The sequence below is a fragment of the Parus major genome, chromosome 3 (genome assembly GCF_001522545.3).
Source record: "Parus major isolate Abel chromosome 3, Parus_major1.1, whole genome shotgun sequence".
Lineage (NCBI taxonomy): Eukaryota > Metazoa > Chordata > Aves > Passeriformes > Paridae > Parus > Parus major.
In genome coordinates, this window is record NC_031770.1 from 55,578,122 (window position 1) to 55,595,096 (window position 16,975).

Genomic DNA, 16,975 nt, shown 5'->3' on the forward strand with positions numbered 1-16,975 from the left:
TATCCTAAATATGTTTATTAATAATCTGTCAGGCTGAGAAACCAGTGAGGCAGCAAACGATGAAGATGACAGAAAATAATTTAACTTAATCAGAACAAATAAAACAGGAATTTCAGAAATACTCAGAGAAGTGATTCACCTCCTAATGGTTTGTGCTAACTCTGGAATCAACCTAACTTTTTAAGCATTTTCAGGCTGCATTTTTGCAGGGGTAGATGATCAAAATACAAACTGAGGAAGAGGGATGTACTTGGAAATTCAAAAAAAGGGAAAAAAATCTTAATATTATTGTCTTACACATCCCAAAAAAGGGTAATTCTGAGTGTAAAATAAAGTATTTACAAAAGCATTTAAATATAGTCCTACTCTGATTAAACATGAATTATTAGGAGACTCAGAAGCTAAGAGACTGAGGGTCAAGGAAGCTGGCAACTTGTGAAGAAGGGGGAAAACAGCTCATCAAAATTACACTGCACTACTTGTGACATCCCATTAGTAAATCATTTCAGTCATCCACCAACATGAAATCAGCACTTACAAGTTACTCCACATTATTTGTAAATAAAATACCTCATGGAAAGCTGGTAACAGTTATTCTCTGTCAGCTGAAGAAAAGCAGATCTGGATTCATCAGCCTGCAGTGATGGATTTTTACCAAAATCTCTCAGAAGCCCTATTACTGAGTAATAAGGTACAAAAAAGCTCATCTGGAGTCTAAAGAAAAGAGCACTCTGACTGCACTGTCTGCTGAAATAAGGCAGTAAAGAAAATGTATTTGGGTTGCCTGGCACTGTCTCATTCAAATGTTCAAACGTGTGTCTGTTTAAACACTTGATTAGAAGTGTTCTCTTAAAAACAAACAAACAAACAAATAAAAAACCAAACCAACAACTAAAAAAGCCCTAAAAATAACTAAACCAAGAGGAGAAAAACAAAACAAACAAAAAACAGGAAAAAAAAAACCCTTTAAAAACTTAAAGTAGCATGTAAAAAATTCTGCAAAATATAAGCCACATTTTTGGAGAAGAAAGGCACACTGGCAAGGCATAAAACAGGAGCATAATGAGCAGTATAAAAGAAATAGAAGATTATATTCCTACTTGTGCTGTAGGCTAAGAATTTTCAAACTGGGAAATTGAGGAGTGGGGGGGAGAGCTGGTTCACAGCAAGGATATTTAGTGTGCTTCATAGATTTCCCACACAGCAGACAAAGTCCTGAGACACCAGTTTAGGAATGGATTCACTGTGGCACATTGTGAGAGTTCTACATAACTGACACAGGAGGCATTGGCACAGTCAGTTCTTCCCTGTGGTAAAGCAACATTCTTCCCAAAAGGTTCAGTGTAAAGGAACATAACCCTACATGTTTACCTGGGGGTTGAAAAGTGCATTTGGTACTCATATTGGAGCCAGTGATTCTCCATAATTATGCTTATATGAATATCAAGTGGGGAAAAAAATTAAGTCACAAGTTGATAATTATGCTGGATCTTCATGGGCAGCTCTTCTGTGTCAGCTGAGAACCACTCAATTTATTCTGTTTTTAACCAGATGTTAACCAATTAATACCAGTGTTTAATCCCATCATCACCAAATAAAGTATACTGGAGCTTTCCTTTTCCACAAACATTGCAAAATCCCACCCTGCATGATTCCAAAAGGCTGCCACATGCTTCTGTCACTTCATGTCACTGTTTACTAGCTGTACAGTGCAAACTTGGCCCAAAGAACTTCCAGAAAAATTTACTGCCTTCCTGGAAGAGAAAGACAGAACAACTTTCAAAAAAGCACTAGAATTGGCAACCAACCAGAGAATCTTTGCCTCCTGGGAAGTAAAGCATCCTGTAGCTCAGGGATGGAAGCCAACTAAAGACCCTCTACGAACAAGGATGTATCTTGAGTTAGGGGATGCTACCTCTTACCCATGAGTCTCCAACCCCTCACAGCTATGGCACAGCATTACAGTTTATGCTGCAGACCAAGCAGGAACATGCAAAGTAGGAGCTAAACACCTACTTAAACAAACAGGATAAAGACTGGAAATGGTGCCAGGAACTAGAAGATTCTTGCCCTTTGTACAGGAGAGACTGGAAGAGACCTCTCTGCATAAAAATAAATAGAAATTAAATTAGAAGAAGGCCTACTCTAGGGTTGTATGTTCCTATTGGCAGCATAGATACATTAATATTTCTTTCTAGCACCATGACATTAATACTTGTCTATTCATTCCTGATATACTGTCAGCCTCCCATTTCAATTGCCATGACTATCTTGCCACAGATCTGGCAACTGGATTTTTTTTGGAATTTTGCCACTGGATTTGGGATCAAGTTATTGGCAACCCAAAACACACACCCAAAAATTCATTTATAACCCAGATAAATCCCTGTATTTGCACAGCCATCCCAAGACCAGGAGAAGCAGAAAGGCAGGAACTGTTCTAGCCAGCAGTGCAACTGGAATAAATACTTGTGAAATTACAATCTCGCAGAATACATCCCACAAATGTATGTGATACTCATAAGAAATACTACCTTTGTAGCAATCAGAGATTTCTGAAATAGTTCAGACATGCAGTAATAATATAATAGTTGATATTATATGGCAATATTGAATTTTAGCTCTATTCCAGTCAGGTTTTATTAATACAGTGATCACACCCAGACAAAGACTGTTCAGGATTTTATTAAACACCTGGCCCTCATGCCAGCAGCCTCTATAGCCACTTCTCTATTTGCAGCCATGTTTTCTGAGGGACAGCAGCTGCTGCAGAAGATGATTCATTGGACTATTGATAAGAATTAACATTCTCTATTAACACTTTAATTAGCCCACTCTATCACTTTCCCAATCTTTGTGAATCAAAGTAAAATTAGATTTTTTTAAATTTTGGTTTTCCAAATCAACCTAAACACTCCAAAATGCAATTTCACAGGGAACACAATATATTTAGCCTATAAGCAAGATTTTGAATGGTACTTTTCCCCTCATCAGTATATTAACCTTGATTTTGGGTCATAAGACTTCCTACTGTATTGGTTCCAAACAAAAAATCTCAAGTTTCAGAATAAAAAAAAAAAAATAAAAAAAAAACACAAAACACCCTGAAAATTCTGACATGAATTTTCTTTTCCTGAGATCAGTCTGCTCACAAGGAATACCAGATACCTGGGAGAATCACTGGGTACCTCTGACAGCCTGAGCAGTTCCTCTCTCTGGTGGGCAAAGGGAGCCGGGCACTGAATCAAAGTCGAGATCTTGATTCCTCCCTTCTGTTTCCAGGAATCCTCAGGAGGCTTAGGAAGCTTTAGTCCTAGACCCAGAGTCTAAGCACAGTGATAAGTATTTCACCTCTATCTCCCTGCTCCAAACTGTGGCAGACAGCGGCATTTCTTACAAGCAACAGAACTTTACATAAGGAACAGAAGGCAATAGTTCCTTATGGACACTCTTAGCTGAGCACGAACTCCTGGAGGAACAAGGCAATTGCAGATTTCTCATCTCCCACTCCACTGTGGGATATTCTTTATCTTGCTTACACTAGTTTAAATTCACAGCAGTCCATAACTAGCATGCAGACAAAACAACATACTCTCTCCACACATAGTTCATTTCCCGGAGAGATAATCAAAGAAAACAAATGAGCTGGTAACAGATGTGTCATATAATGCACCACTGCAGCAATACAGACAGGGTAAGAGCCCATCCAGAAGACATCCACAATAAATCTTTCCTAATTATTTCTATGTAACTTAAAAACTCCTATACATCTAACATGGGAATTTAGTGAGTGACTCACTTGAACAGAAAACTAATACCAAAATTATACTAAAATAACTTCTAAAGTAGAATTACAGCTGATTGTGCTCAGAGATGCAGTACTGGAGAGAACCTAAAAGAATTAGGCTGAAGTTATCAGACACCAAGTAAAAAGGGCCATGTGTGAATTATGTGAACAAGAAACAATGGATATGTGCACATGCACATACATATCGCATCAGTGCTTTCCAACAATCGCATATTCTTTTTGCAAATTATTTTAAGAAATAAATAAATCAGGAGGGATCATTACTTACTGTTTACTTAGAGTAGAAATTAACGAGCGTTTCTTGGAAAGCTCCAGGGTTCAGCATAGCTGAAGACTCTAAGACAGATATGTTCATCCAAGAGTGTAAATTATTTATCAGCTAAAGAAAAATAGCAGGAAATGTTTTTATAAAAGGATCATATCTTTTAGAAATAAAATATTACAGTTTAAGTATTTAATTTCCTAAAGTTTTGGCTAAAAAATATAAAGATTATTGCTGTGAAGGCTCATTTTTGCCTTTCCATTTGTCAAGAGCAATAGAATTTCATCTTCAAACACTTACTATCAAGTGAACTTGTATCCTATTGGATGTCCAATAACTCCAACATATAAGTAGTTCTTGTTAAAAGAATGTTACTCTTTCTTACCTGTTTGGTGTAATTTTTCATCTGTCAATATATGTCAAACAGGTAAACAAGTTTACTCATAGTTAGATAAATTTTGGTTATTAAAGATATTTTTCGAGCCAGTTTGTTGGGAAGCCCCAAAATTAAAATCTTTAAAATTCAAATATTTCTTGCTCTGAAAAGGCCTGAATAGGATCAGCCTTGTAATAGCACCGTGGGTTTTCATTTTAAAATCACTGTGTAGAGATGGAACTGTGACTCTATAATACGTGGAGTAGCAATCTTAAAATTTTTTTTGGCTATGCACTTGCATAATGGCATCAGCAGCTGATGTACTCTTCAGAATCTCTTCTGGACAACAAAATAAAAATCTGGAAAGCTACAGAATTAGCACAAGGAGTTTGCAAAGAAATGGTAAGAATAAACAAAAAATATGGAAGATATTGCAAGATAAGTTTAGAAAGCTCTCAAGGATATTTCTGAGCTCACTCGAAGGTTCTCAGAAGAAATTCTCTAAATGGTTCTCTAAAGAAATATTCTAAGTGGTTCTCTAACTACTTTTCCTATCCAAACTCTGTTTCCCTTGATTGAAATTTTATGCAAATACAATGATGCAGTCTGAACACATAATTTTAATGCCTGTTCCCAGGAAACTCCTGAGGAAAGAGTGGGACATAAAGCTGGAACACTATGGCTTGAAAGATGAAATGGGAAAGAATTGTGTGTAAATCACATCCCAACACACATTTTGTGGCAATAGGAGTAGACAACAACCAGACTCTTCCCCTTGGAAGAGCCCCTGAACAAATGCCTTCAGCAGGAGCCCTAGCAATAAGTAAGAAGCCCAGTATTGAGCTGTTGAATTTACTAGTGGCTCATCTGGCTGATTCACAGCATCTTTTTCCTCTGGTCGTCTTGCCCGTGTTCTTTACTTTTTGTCACTGTTGGAGTCTCCATGTTGCTTGTCCTGATTTATCTCTTTCCCCTTCTATATCCCTAACTCTGGAGACTCCCTAGAGTTTGAAAACCATTGCATTAGGATATCAGACCTTAATACTTTTTCTCCTTCTGCTATAATTTTCTTCCTGTCTTCATCTACTGAAACCACTGCACATATTTTTGGGTTTTTCTGTACTGTTTGTGTTCCTTTACAAGCACTTCTGCTGAATTGTTCCTTCACAGAGTTGGCTTTTTACTTTCTGGCACAAGCTCCTGCTGAATATAACATCTCCCTGTCCTTTAGAATCAGCACCTCTACCCCATCTCTCATCAGTAAACCATTGTGTCACATTGTCTCATCCTTTTCTCTCATCAGAAATTCTGTATAGGAGGAAATATACCTCATCATTTGTAAAAAGCACTACAAGACAATTCTAGAGATAACTAATAAAGGAAGTTGTAAGAGAGATTTCTCATATAGTGCCCAGAAGCTGGAGGAGGATAGAAAGGAATGTTTTGTCAGTTTTACAAATATAGGCAAGAAAAACAGAAGATGCTTCCCAGACTAAGAAAACACAGGGATGGAAAGCTTTAATTTCATATTCAGTGGTTTTAATTCTGCTGCCCTTTATAATCATTCTATTGAATGATACATCTCAATCTGATGTTCAGATTCAAATGGTGTTTACTTCATTCCACTATAATGTTTGATACTTATCTCTTACATTCATAGTAATTAATTGAAACTTCACAGAAATTAAATTAGCAAAAAGCAGCAATAAAGTAAGATCCAGATGCTTATTTTCATTTCTCTTTTGCTTACAGATTTGCTTCCTCTGTTTTTCATCTAAGAAGCAGGGAAGCAGTGAGTATCAACAGATTAAAGAGATAAGCAAAGGGGTGGGGTTTTTAATATCATTTTAGAAAGCTCCACAGCAAGAGGAAGGCAAAGAGACTGTAAAACAGATGTTTAAAAAAGATTTTTAAAAATTATTACAGGAATTGCAAGCTATTCCTTTTTTTAAATAAGTGTAAATTATTGGCAGGAGGATCACTATGCTTGGAAGCTCTATAAACACTGCTACACCGAAAGGGTTACAAACACACAGCACTGTCATCTAAGACCTCTTTCCTCCCACTGCAAGCTGACTAATTTTTTTTTTCAAGGTTTGGTGCCACTAAAGTGCAGTTAAAATGGTTGCTATTGGCCTTTTTACACACTGTTCCTGATTTAACAGAGCAGTTTAGGAGGTCAAATAGGAAAACAATATCTTAAGAAAATAGCAACCTCTGTGGCTTTGAAATAAAGAAAAAAAAACCCAACCCAGAGCCAAAATGTTTATCTCCTCGGTTCATGAAGCCATAAAATAAGTACAGCACTGTGAATCATCTCAAAACTTCAAAGCCTGTATGCCCAGTGTACCATTTTAGGGCTATTAACTTGTACAGCTACTGTACTTGTAGTAAATAGTTATACAAGATTGTAGCAGCACTGCCAAAGATTTCACCCTTGCCACAAAATTTCCTTAAAGCCACACTCTTTACCATGAGCTCCCTGCATAAGCTTGTAATTTCTCCTACCATCTCAAGATGCACCAAAAATGTTTCATTGATTACACTGAAAATGCCAGCTTCCTTTAGGAAATACAGTACTCCACATTAAGACTAAACTAAATACACACTAAGTGAATAATGAAATACATTAAGTTAATTCCTTTGACATAATAGCATTTCTGTAGAAAAGAACATAAGAAGCACATCTTTCAGGAATATGTGATTCATAAATGAACATTCATCTACACTGATACCTTGCCTACATGTGATTTTTAGTGACTTGTCCCATTTAAATGGTAAAAGGCTCAATTTACATGTAAAGTGTAGCCCACCACAATCTGTTTGCACCCACCTCATGTGCAGCTGTCAGCTATTCCAACTGGCTGGGGCAATCAAAAGGCAGTGTCAGGATCTTACAGAGGCCACCTGGGAGGACTGCAGCCTAAATCCCCATTAGGCCATCTAAAGAGTAGGGCATCCTGAATGTTTTTGTTTATGTCACAGGTCATTGTACAAAATTTTTGTTCATTTAATCTGGCAAACACACTTGTATTACTGGCCAAGGTTTTGAAAAAAAAAAATAAAAAAAATAACACAAGCTTTTATGTACTTGGCATACCATGAATTGCATTGTTATAGGGGAACTTGGTTCTGACCTCAGACAAAAATCATGTTATATCTTGGTATTGAAGATATTTTTTGAGGTTACACATAAGAAGCTGCCACAAGTTCTCGTTTCCCCAGAAACTGGTTAACACCTCCAAGTTTACAGAGCCAGTTTAAGCAAATTTGAACTGATGCTGAATTGGTTGCAATAAAGATTGACACCAGTTCTGACCTTCCCAATCAGCGCGTGTCTACAAAAATACTCATCTCATTTTGCAGATTTTCCTCAGCATTTCTTTATAACAGATCTCTGCCTACATTATTTTACACAGTCTATCACAAATTACATTGTATTACTCCATTTTGTAGAATTGTTTCACTTTTGTCCAATACATCTAATTAGCTGTTTCTTCTTCCATGTCCACCTATTCATATAATCAGAAAGACTGGCTGATCAAGAACTATTCTTTAAAGCCTACACTGCAACATAAACTCCAAAAATGTCCCTGAAAGTCTTAACATTTTTTTGTAAGCTGTATCTTCATTGCTTTTCTGTTCTTTTGATATAAATTTCTTCCTTCCTCAAAAAATGTAATCTTCCTGGATTTCAGTAAAGCTTTCAATAGTCTCTCACAGTATGCTTCTGGACAAAATATCCAGAACAAATCTGCTTTCATACTTTAATTTAAAGATGAGTAATTACTTTTGTCACTAGAAGTTAATTTCATTGATCAACATTCAAAATCAAATGTATTAAGATGTTCTTCCAAAAAAAGTATTCAGGCTTCACTAACCAATTTAGTTTTGGGGTTGGGGCATAGGCTAAAGTGTATGTGTATGTTCAGGGGTTGTATAAAGAGATTGCTTAAATTACTTTGTAACGTCATGCAAGAGGTGAGCACCTGGCTCATGGGTCGGGCACAAAGGGTTACAGCGAATGGGGTGACATATGGCTGGTGACCTGTCACTTGTGGGGTCCCACAGGGCTCCATCCTCTTCCCTTGGCTCTTCTACATCTTCATGAATTACTTGGACACAGGACTGGAAGGGATACTGAGCAAGTTCACAGCCGATTCAAAACTAGGAGCAGCTGCTGACTCCCTTGAGGGCAGGGAGGCCCTGCAGAGAGACCTCAATAAATTATAGGACTGGGTAATCACCAACCATAAGAATTTCAACATGGGAAAATGCCACATTCTGTACCTGGGACAGGGCAACCTTGAGAGACAGACTGGGGAATAAGATCCTGGAGAGCAGTGCCACGGAAAGGGACCTGGGGGTCCTGGTCCATGACAAGTTGAACACGAGCCAGCAGTGCCCTGGCAGTCAGGAGGGCCAACCCTGTCCTGGGGGGCATCAGGCAGAGCATGGCCAGCTGGGCAAGGGAGGGGATTGTCCTGCTCTGCTCTGAGCTGGGGCAGCCTCACCTCCAGTGCTGGGGCAGTTTTGGGTATCACAATATAAAAACATTAAACTGTTAGAGAGCAGCCAAAGGAGGGCCATGATGGTGAAGGGCCAGGAGGGGAAGCTGCATGAGGAGTGGCTGAGTTCACTTGTTCAGCTTGGAGGAGACTGAAAGGAGACCTCACTGCAGTTACAACTTCCTAGTGAGGAGGGTCAGACACTGATCTCTTCTCTGTGGTGACAGGGCCCAAGGGAATGGCCTGAAATTATGTCCAGGGAGGTTTAGTTTCATATTAGAAAAAGGATCTTCACAAGAAGGAGGCTGGGCCCTGGAACAGGCTCCCCATCAGCCTGGAAGAGTTCAAAAGCATTTGGACTACTCTCCCAGGCACACGGTGTGACTCCTGGGGATGGTGCTGTGCAGGGCCAGGACTTGGACCCAGTTGGTATGCCTAACAACATGGCATATCCTGTGATTCTGTGATCGCTATGGAATGTGATTTCAACTCAGCCACTCAAATAGACTTTACTACTTGTTTTCCAACATCTGCCATACAGGTAAATTAACTTGCACAATGTTTCCAAGGCTTGAAAAATGTGCATAGGGGAAGCTGTTTCCTGCAACTGCTTTTTTCCTACTGCTAAAAAAGACACTCACTTTTTAGGGAAAAAATGTATTCTTACCCTTGATCCTGAAGCTTGAAACCCTAGCTGAAAAAATAACTGAGTGGATTTTCACAATGCTGTTACACCAAATACCTAACAGAGTAAAGTAATTCAGTTCCCCTGTTCATGCCTAAAATATAAAAAATCCCCTCTGATTAAGCTGTATAGTATAATTCCTAATAATAATTCAATTCAGTATAATTCCTAATAATAAGTCAATGGCAATGTACTGTGGGGGTGAAAATACAATTTATAGTGTCATACATATTTCCATTAATGTATATGTATTCCGGATATGTTCCAGCAAAAGGAAATTTTGGCAAGCAAAGACTCGGTCTCTGAAAGGTGATCAGTATTTCTAAAATTTAATATCAGCAACTAGCTACACCCAATCTTTCCTAGGGACCAAATAAGAGATGAAAAAAATATATATATTTAAGCACTTAGATCCGAATTTCTTCATTTCAGAGGTCCCAGCTGTAGAGGTAAGTAAACAATTGGAGCTGAATTCTTTTAAATCAACTTTCTAAAACACTTTAATTTCTGCTTCTGTCCATGCATACTGTTCTCCAGGCCACAACATCAAGAACTAGCTAGGTGTCCAGCACTTTCAGAACCCCCAAACTTTTTTTTTCTCTCTGCCCTGCTTTTGGTATAATTGTTGTTTTCCTTAGGTATAATTGTTTTTACAGTGCCTAATAGATCAAACTATGACTGGGAAAGGATTTTTGTTTTTTTTTAATTCTAGCCAAAGTTCAACAGTACTACATAAAACCTCATCTGCTGGAGTACTTATTAATGGACATACATGGTCAAGTCACTGGGCTTGGTTTCTCCTTAGGAGCTATTTTGACAACTAATGTAAATTTAAATGTAAAATATATTGGATAGACACAAACAGTTGATAATCTTATATATTTGATTTTCTGGTATCAGACTTTTCCTTAAAATGTGAAGCTTATATTTGGTAAATCAGGAAATTTTTTGATCACTGCCAGTTTTAATCCTCTTGTGACCAGCAGTTCTAGAGAGATTTCTGAATAAACGCCAGATCTTGATTCTCTGAAAATGTTACTTCATTTCTAAACATATTTCCATTAATTACACTCTCAAAATCAAAAGTTGTGGAAGAAGCCAAATGTTTCTAGTTGGACAACATAATGAATTGTGGTATATTCATCTTAAATTTAAATAATATATTTTAACAGACTGAGAGTAATTATATCTCTAAAAATCCATAGAAAGGTAATTTGAATTTATCTTTTTTGATAGTGAATAGCTTTTAACACTATGTATATAGGTTTATTTTTCAAAAGCATTTTTGTAATGGCATGATGCAAAACATACCTAAATTAACAGCAGAACAGCTCTTCATGCCTGTAGATCAGGCTTCAACCACCGTGACTTTGTCAAGAATAAAATTCTCAAGTGATTTCTTATAAGATACGATGAGAAATGAAACACACACAGGTTCTCATTGATCACAGCTGGAGCCCACAAAGTGACATGTGAAAAGTGGCTGAAAGGGAACCCTTAAGGACTGCAAAATACATGGTTATTGATTTACCAGGAACAGTCTTGCCAAGTTCAGATGAAGGAAAACAGAAAAATGGCTTAACCTGGGTGTAATTCTTTTGAGGTAATGCACTATGTGAGTGAGAGCCGTGTTAGTTGTCTCTAGCATCCCTTCCTAAAGCATCTACATAATTTTAATTAAATAAATGGCTACAGTAAAAACTTAGAAGATCAGAATTATGGTGAATTATGAACTATAAATTACCATGTGTGCCAGTGTTTTTACGAAGGTAAAACTATGATATGTGCAATAAATGTCTTCCAAATTTTTAAATCTTAACTTATGAGGAGTATTTGTGTAGACTGAAACTTTGAAAGGTGATGAACTTTAACTACAAAACTGCTCTCTCATTTAATTTTTATTGATTAATTGACCTACATGAATGAATATATAACATACAGTCAAAGAGAAACATATTTCCCACAATTCTATAATTCCTTTTGGGAAATGAGGGAATTGTGGTGTACCAAAAAAAAAAATTTATACTAAAACTGTTATTCTGGATTTGTTTTTCAAACCCAAAATTCATGAAAAATCTGTAATTCACAGTCAAAGCTATAACCTGGAAATTAAATAAGTCATTGTAATACTTACGGGCTTAGTACTAATACTGAACTTATGGCTTAAATTACATACACGAGAGTAACCTTTTTCTAAGGGTATCAAAATACTTAACATAATTTGATTAGATCAGATTGACTAGATTTGACCAATAATCTCTTTCAACCTTTAATTTTGATCAGTTTTCTATGAAAAAAAAATTTGCAAACAAAAAACTGCCCAACATTCTATAGTAGGGAAAATAACTTTTTTTTAATAACTCTTTCCTTAAAAGTCGCTTATATTGCACTATAGCATTTTATTGACCAATATAACATAAAATGTGTTTAATGTTGTAAATTTTGTTAATGTGTTTATACTTAAATCAACAATTTGAATGAAATAAGTAGTTAGAAAATCAGTTCATGGGGTTATTTTTTTGGTTTGTGATCTACAGGTTTTATAGTTGACTAGGGCTTTTTTTTTTCCTTACCTGGAACTCTCTTTGCCCAGTTGATCATGTGCACTAATTCTCTGTCTGCAAGGTTGGTCAACAGGGTCATCATAGAAGCTTCATTGAATGGTCTGTTTGGGTCATATTCAGAATAAACTAGGGGTGGCTCAGCTTCCAGCAAGGCACTGACCATCTGTTCTGCCGTCAGGGACAGGGCTGGGCTGTTCTTCTTGTTATGTTTAACCACCAGTGGACTTGTCCAAAGGGTGGGAGCTCGCAGCTCTGTTGAAGAAGCCTCCCCATTCCTGGAATCCTGCTCCTCTCTTTGGCGTTTTTGTTTCATCACTCGCCCACCTCTGCGGTCTTTCCGGATTCCTAGAGACACACAAGAATATAATGAGCTCCTTTCCTTGAACTTAAGTATTACATACACTTGGCTTCAGTCAACAGCAGATGCTTTTGATAGACCCAGGCAGCATTGATTCTTGGTTTATTTTCTGAAGACTTCTTCAGGAATCTTACACCAGTAGTTGGAGAGAAAGACTATTTTTTAAAGTACTTTTTTAAAGTCAGGAGTAGTGCACTCCTCCCTAAAATTCAAATCAGTTGGGCTCACACAGAACTCTAGACTAGTGACACTGTACAGCTGCCTTAGCCCCACAAAAGGAAGTTGGTTATTGGGAATAAATAAATACTTTTTTATAGCCTGGAACTTCAAAGTATGTCCCAACCTCTAGCAGAACATTATTTTTAAATAATCAATGATAAATTAATGATGTTGGTGGGTCAGACAGATCACAGAAGTAGCTCTCAAAAACTCTTTTTTGCTTAAGGTCACCAATTATTTTAATTAAACATCATCCTATTACTGAGCCTGTGATCTTCATAATTATATAAAAAATACTCAAGAAAGTATCCATTATAAGATGAGTTTATATAGCAATAAAGAATGCCATTTAAGTAGATAAACGTAAGTATGAAAAGGAGAGATAATTGCGACCTCAGATTCTAACGTGGGAGACCTACTGTCAAAAGGCTGAAATAACCACAACAGAAACCATTATTGTCATTACTGCACATTTCTGCAATGTGCTTTGCACTGTATGACCCTGAACCTTAGGATATTATCAAGTCAGCCATACCAATTCAAACATAAGACCTTTGCTGCGGAACAAAATCTCCCTTTGTGGAAAGGTTACAAGAAAAATATAATGATAAAGCCCACGTGGACTCCAACCATAAAGGGCAGGTTAAGTCTGGCTCCAAGTGGAGGAGTAACAGGCATTTTGAGAGTGAGTCAAAAACTTAAATCCATCATCAAGAGGAGGCAAGGGAGGACAACCAAGTAATAATGAAAGCACACAAGGAATTGAGATATGAGGAAAAGGCAGCTTATGATGAGGCTTATTCTGGAGTTCTCATGCAATAGGAAAAAGAAGCCCTAGTCCCAGCGTGAAACACAAGAGAAGTATCTACAGAGAATAAATATGTAAACCATTCAAGAAAGGGAAGAGAAAACATTTCAAAACAAAACAAAACAAAACAAAAACACTTGCCAGAAATCAGTACAGGACTTGCTAACAGTTGGGGAAAGGGAAACACAACATTTGCTCAGCTGTCTTCACACCACAAAACTTCAAACCTTTAGAATTCCAGTCTTTGTTGGCAGCATTTTCATCTCAAGCTTTCAAATAAATGTTAGTCCTTTCCAGCCTCAAAGAAACAGGAAGAATCTTTAAATCTCTTTTCCTTTTTCTTCAACTATGGTGAGATTTTCATTAAATTAGTATTTGGAGATTAGGCATTTTATTTTTAATTCATTCAAAATCTGCTGGGCTTTGTGATTCTATTCCATTAATCTATTCAGATAAAGGGAGTTCAATAAATCTTTCATCATTCCTATTACTTAACCTATCTACATTTTCCCATTGACTAAACTATTTCTAAGCCAAAACTCTCAACTGTGTTGCTGTTTCCATTTTTCATTCAACAGCGCCAATCTTTCCTACCACTAAACAGTTTCTGTTAAGAGGAGGGGGTGAGATTCTTGCTATTCAGAAAAACACAAATCTTATACTGGCAAACTGTCATTGTGGAGCTATTCTCACTGGTAACTTCCTTGCAATACTTGATAGCAAGTATGCTCTATTTATAACAGATATTTTTGTTATATGCTTTCTATCAATTTAACGTTTTTGAATTAAAATTGCCCTGTGAAACATGTAAATATAATTACATGAAAAATCCCACATGGTTCACAGAAACTAAAGCATTTGTTAACTTTCTCATATTCCAAATTTTCTAGAATTTTAGGCTAGAAATCATCTAGAAATTTTCTTTCAAAGAGAAACCATCCTTGGGGTCTGTGGTGTTCAACAGACTCATAAATAGATAGGCTGACATAATTCATAAGCAAGAATTTGGGGTTAGAAAAATACTATTAAAACATCAGATAAGTTTACAAAGTAAATAGAAGGCTAGAAATTACTGGGAAAGGAAGGGAGGACAGAACAACTTCATAAATCACAGAGTTTATTATCGTGAGGCACACTACAGTGAACACTGCATGCAGTTCTGTTCTTTGCAAATTAAAAAGAGATATAAAAATAAATGAAAAAGGGATAAGAGAAAAACAGATAAGGTGATTTGTAATGTGAAACAACTTTGGTGTAAGAAATATCTAAGTTGACTATGTCTGCTTGGCCTGCAAGCTAGATACAAGACTACAAAATCAGGAATAGCAAAAAGATGAATACGATACAAAACACTAAAGCTTCTCTTCAAAGTCAAGAAGGTTTCAAATTAAAATACCCCATGCAAGAACCCTCAGAACTGACAGGAAGAGGTTCTTTTTCACACCATGGAGAAAGAAAACTGACAATGTGAATAAATTAGAAGGTGGTATAGTTAGAAAGCTGCAGGTGAAATGTGATAGAGAACAGAATTCATTAATGGTTAATGAATATAAGTAGGGCAACTTCAGCACTAAGTCTCCATCACATGGATTACTGGAAGATCAGAGTTTTTTTGGGTTTGCTTTTTTTACTTAGTCCAGGCCTGCCTTACTAAGTAAAACAAAGATGTGCTGAGGATTTTACATAACAGAGGAAAGGTGTCAAATGTAAGCATATTTAGCTGTTTACAAATAAACCAGATGTTAAATAAGAACAATAGTTTTATTTTTAATTAATCTGAAAGCCTACCACTGGCTGTTTTTCACCTTAGAACAAAATAAGTGGTGCATTAAGCAAAGCTGAACATAACCAGTTTGAAGGAGATGCCCCACACAAATTTATTTTTTGAATTTTTATTTTGGGATTTGAAAAAAATCAACCAACCAACCATAGCAATTTTACTATTGGATTTAAGAGACTAAGTCTGAAAAAAAAAGTCAGTAAGAGTATGCATTTCTTCTGCATCACATCACCAGCTTTTATGATCACAGACAGAAAGGTCTCTGAACCTGTATAATTACCAAATTCATCAGAGATTTATAGAACTTACTACTAACTCCTTACCTAAGCCCTAGATGGACAAGCAACAAACTTATTCATTTTCTTGGACTAAACAGGAGTGAGTATCTCTCTGAAAAATGCAAGTGCTCTCAAATCTCCTTCAACTTAATCAAATTTTATCTCTGTTAAAAAGAGATAATAGTGATGCACAGTCACTAAGTCCAAAAAAGGCAACTCTATCAAACCACAGTTTCCTTGCCAAAAGTGCAATTATTCTGTAAGGATTTTTTAAATATATGAATGCATCAATTTTAATTCAACAGTCCAGCCAGTAAAGGGATCTTAATTGTCAAGTGTTATGAAAAACAATATTCTAGCAAAAATTGAAGTACTATGCATTTTGTAAGAGCTCTAAAACAATTTCCACTTCAGTTTTAAAGCTGCAAGAGACAAGATTTTCAAAGGCAGCTTTATAAAGCTTCATATGTAAATTCAGTCAGACTTTTGGACATGGAGACAGGTTTCAAAACTGCAAAGTAATTATACGTAATCACAAATCATTAGAACCTGATCAGCAATAAAATTCCATATGGACAATAAAAGTTCATATGACACTCCCATGGCAGGGGAGTTGGAACTAATGATCTTTAACGTCCTTTCTGTCTCAAGGTTCTATGAGCATATGCTTGTGAAAGAAATGCTAATTCTTATGAAATATTTCCCTACTGTTTTCCCACATGTCATTAAAACAAAACTAAAAATAAATCCCAGATCATTAAAACAAAATATCCAAAATTAAAAATGCACTGAATGAGCACTGGATCTCAGCCACACAACAACCATTTTTTCCTACCTGTTGCTAATAACAAAGCTCCACTTTTATAACTTCATTATTATATAAAGTATTCAAGAATATTTAGAGGACGGAAATGAGGAGACCAATTAGAATCACATTTGCTCAGCTGTGTGTGAACTATAGAATCATGCATTTTAGATTTGAAGATACAGGTATAATATCAAATTTTATTCAAGTTAAATATATTCCCTGTGAACCAGTTTATATAACATTTTTCAATGTCTTTCTTGCTAGAAATTTGGTCGGTCAACAACAGTTTGCTGGGGGGTTTGTTTGGGGTTTTGGGTTTGTTTTTTTTTGCTTGTTTGTGTTCATTGTTTTTGTTTGGTTTGATTTTTTTTTTTTTTTTTTTTTTTTTTTTTTTCCCATTTAAGAAGACAACATAAAAGATGGATCTATGACTGGGTTTGAAAACCGTGATGAGTAAATGGTTTACCAGCTAACTTTGCAGCCTGGAACAACCTTTGAACCTAAGGCTCTTTGTCCACACT

The 16,975-nt window shown here is 36.4% G+C and overlaps 1 protein-coding gene across 1 annotated transcript in view; it reads right to left on the reverse strand.

The window, feature by feature from the left end:
- Window positions 1-16,975, reverse strand: part of ESR1 (estrogen receptor 1) — a 161,829-nt gene that overhangs the window by 39,006 nt on the left and 105,848 nt on the right. The window contains 1 exon segment of the mRNA XM_015620605.3: window positions 12,213-12,548. Coding sequence (XP_015476091.2) covers window positions 12,213-12,548 — 336 coding nt within the window.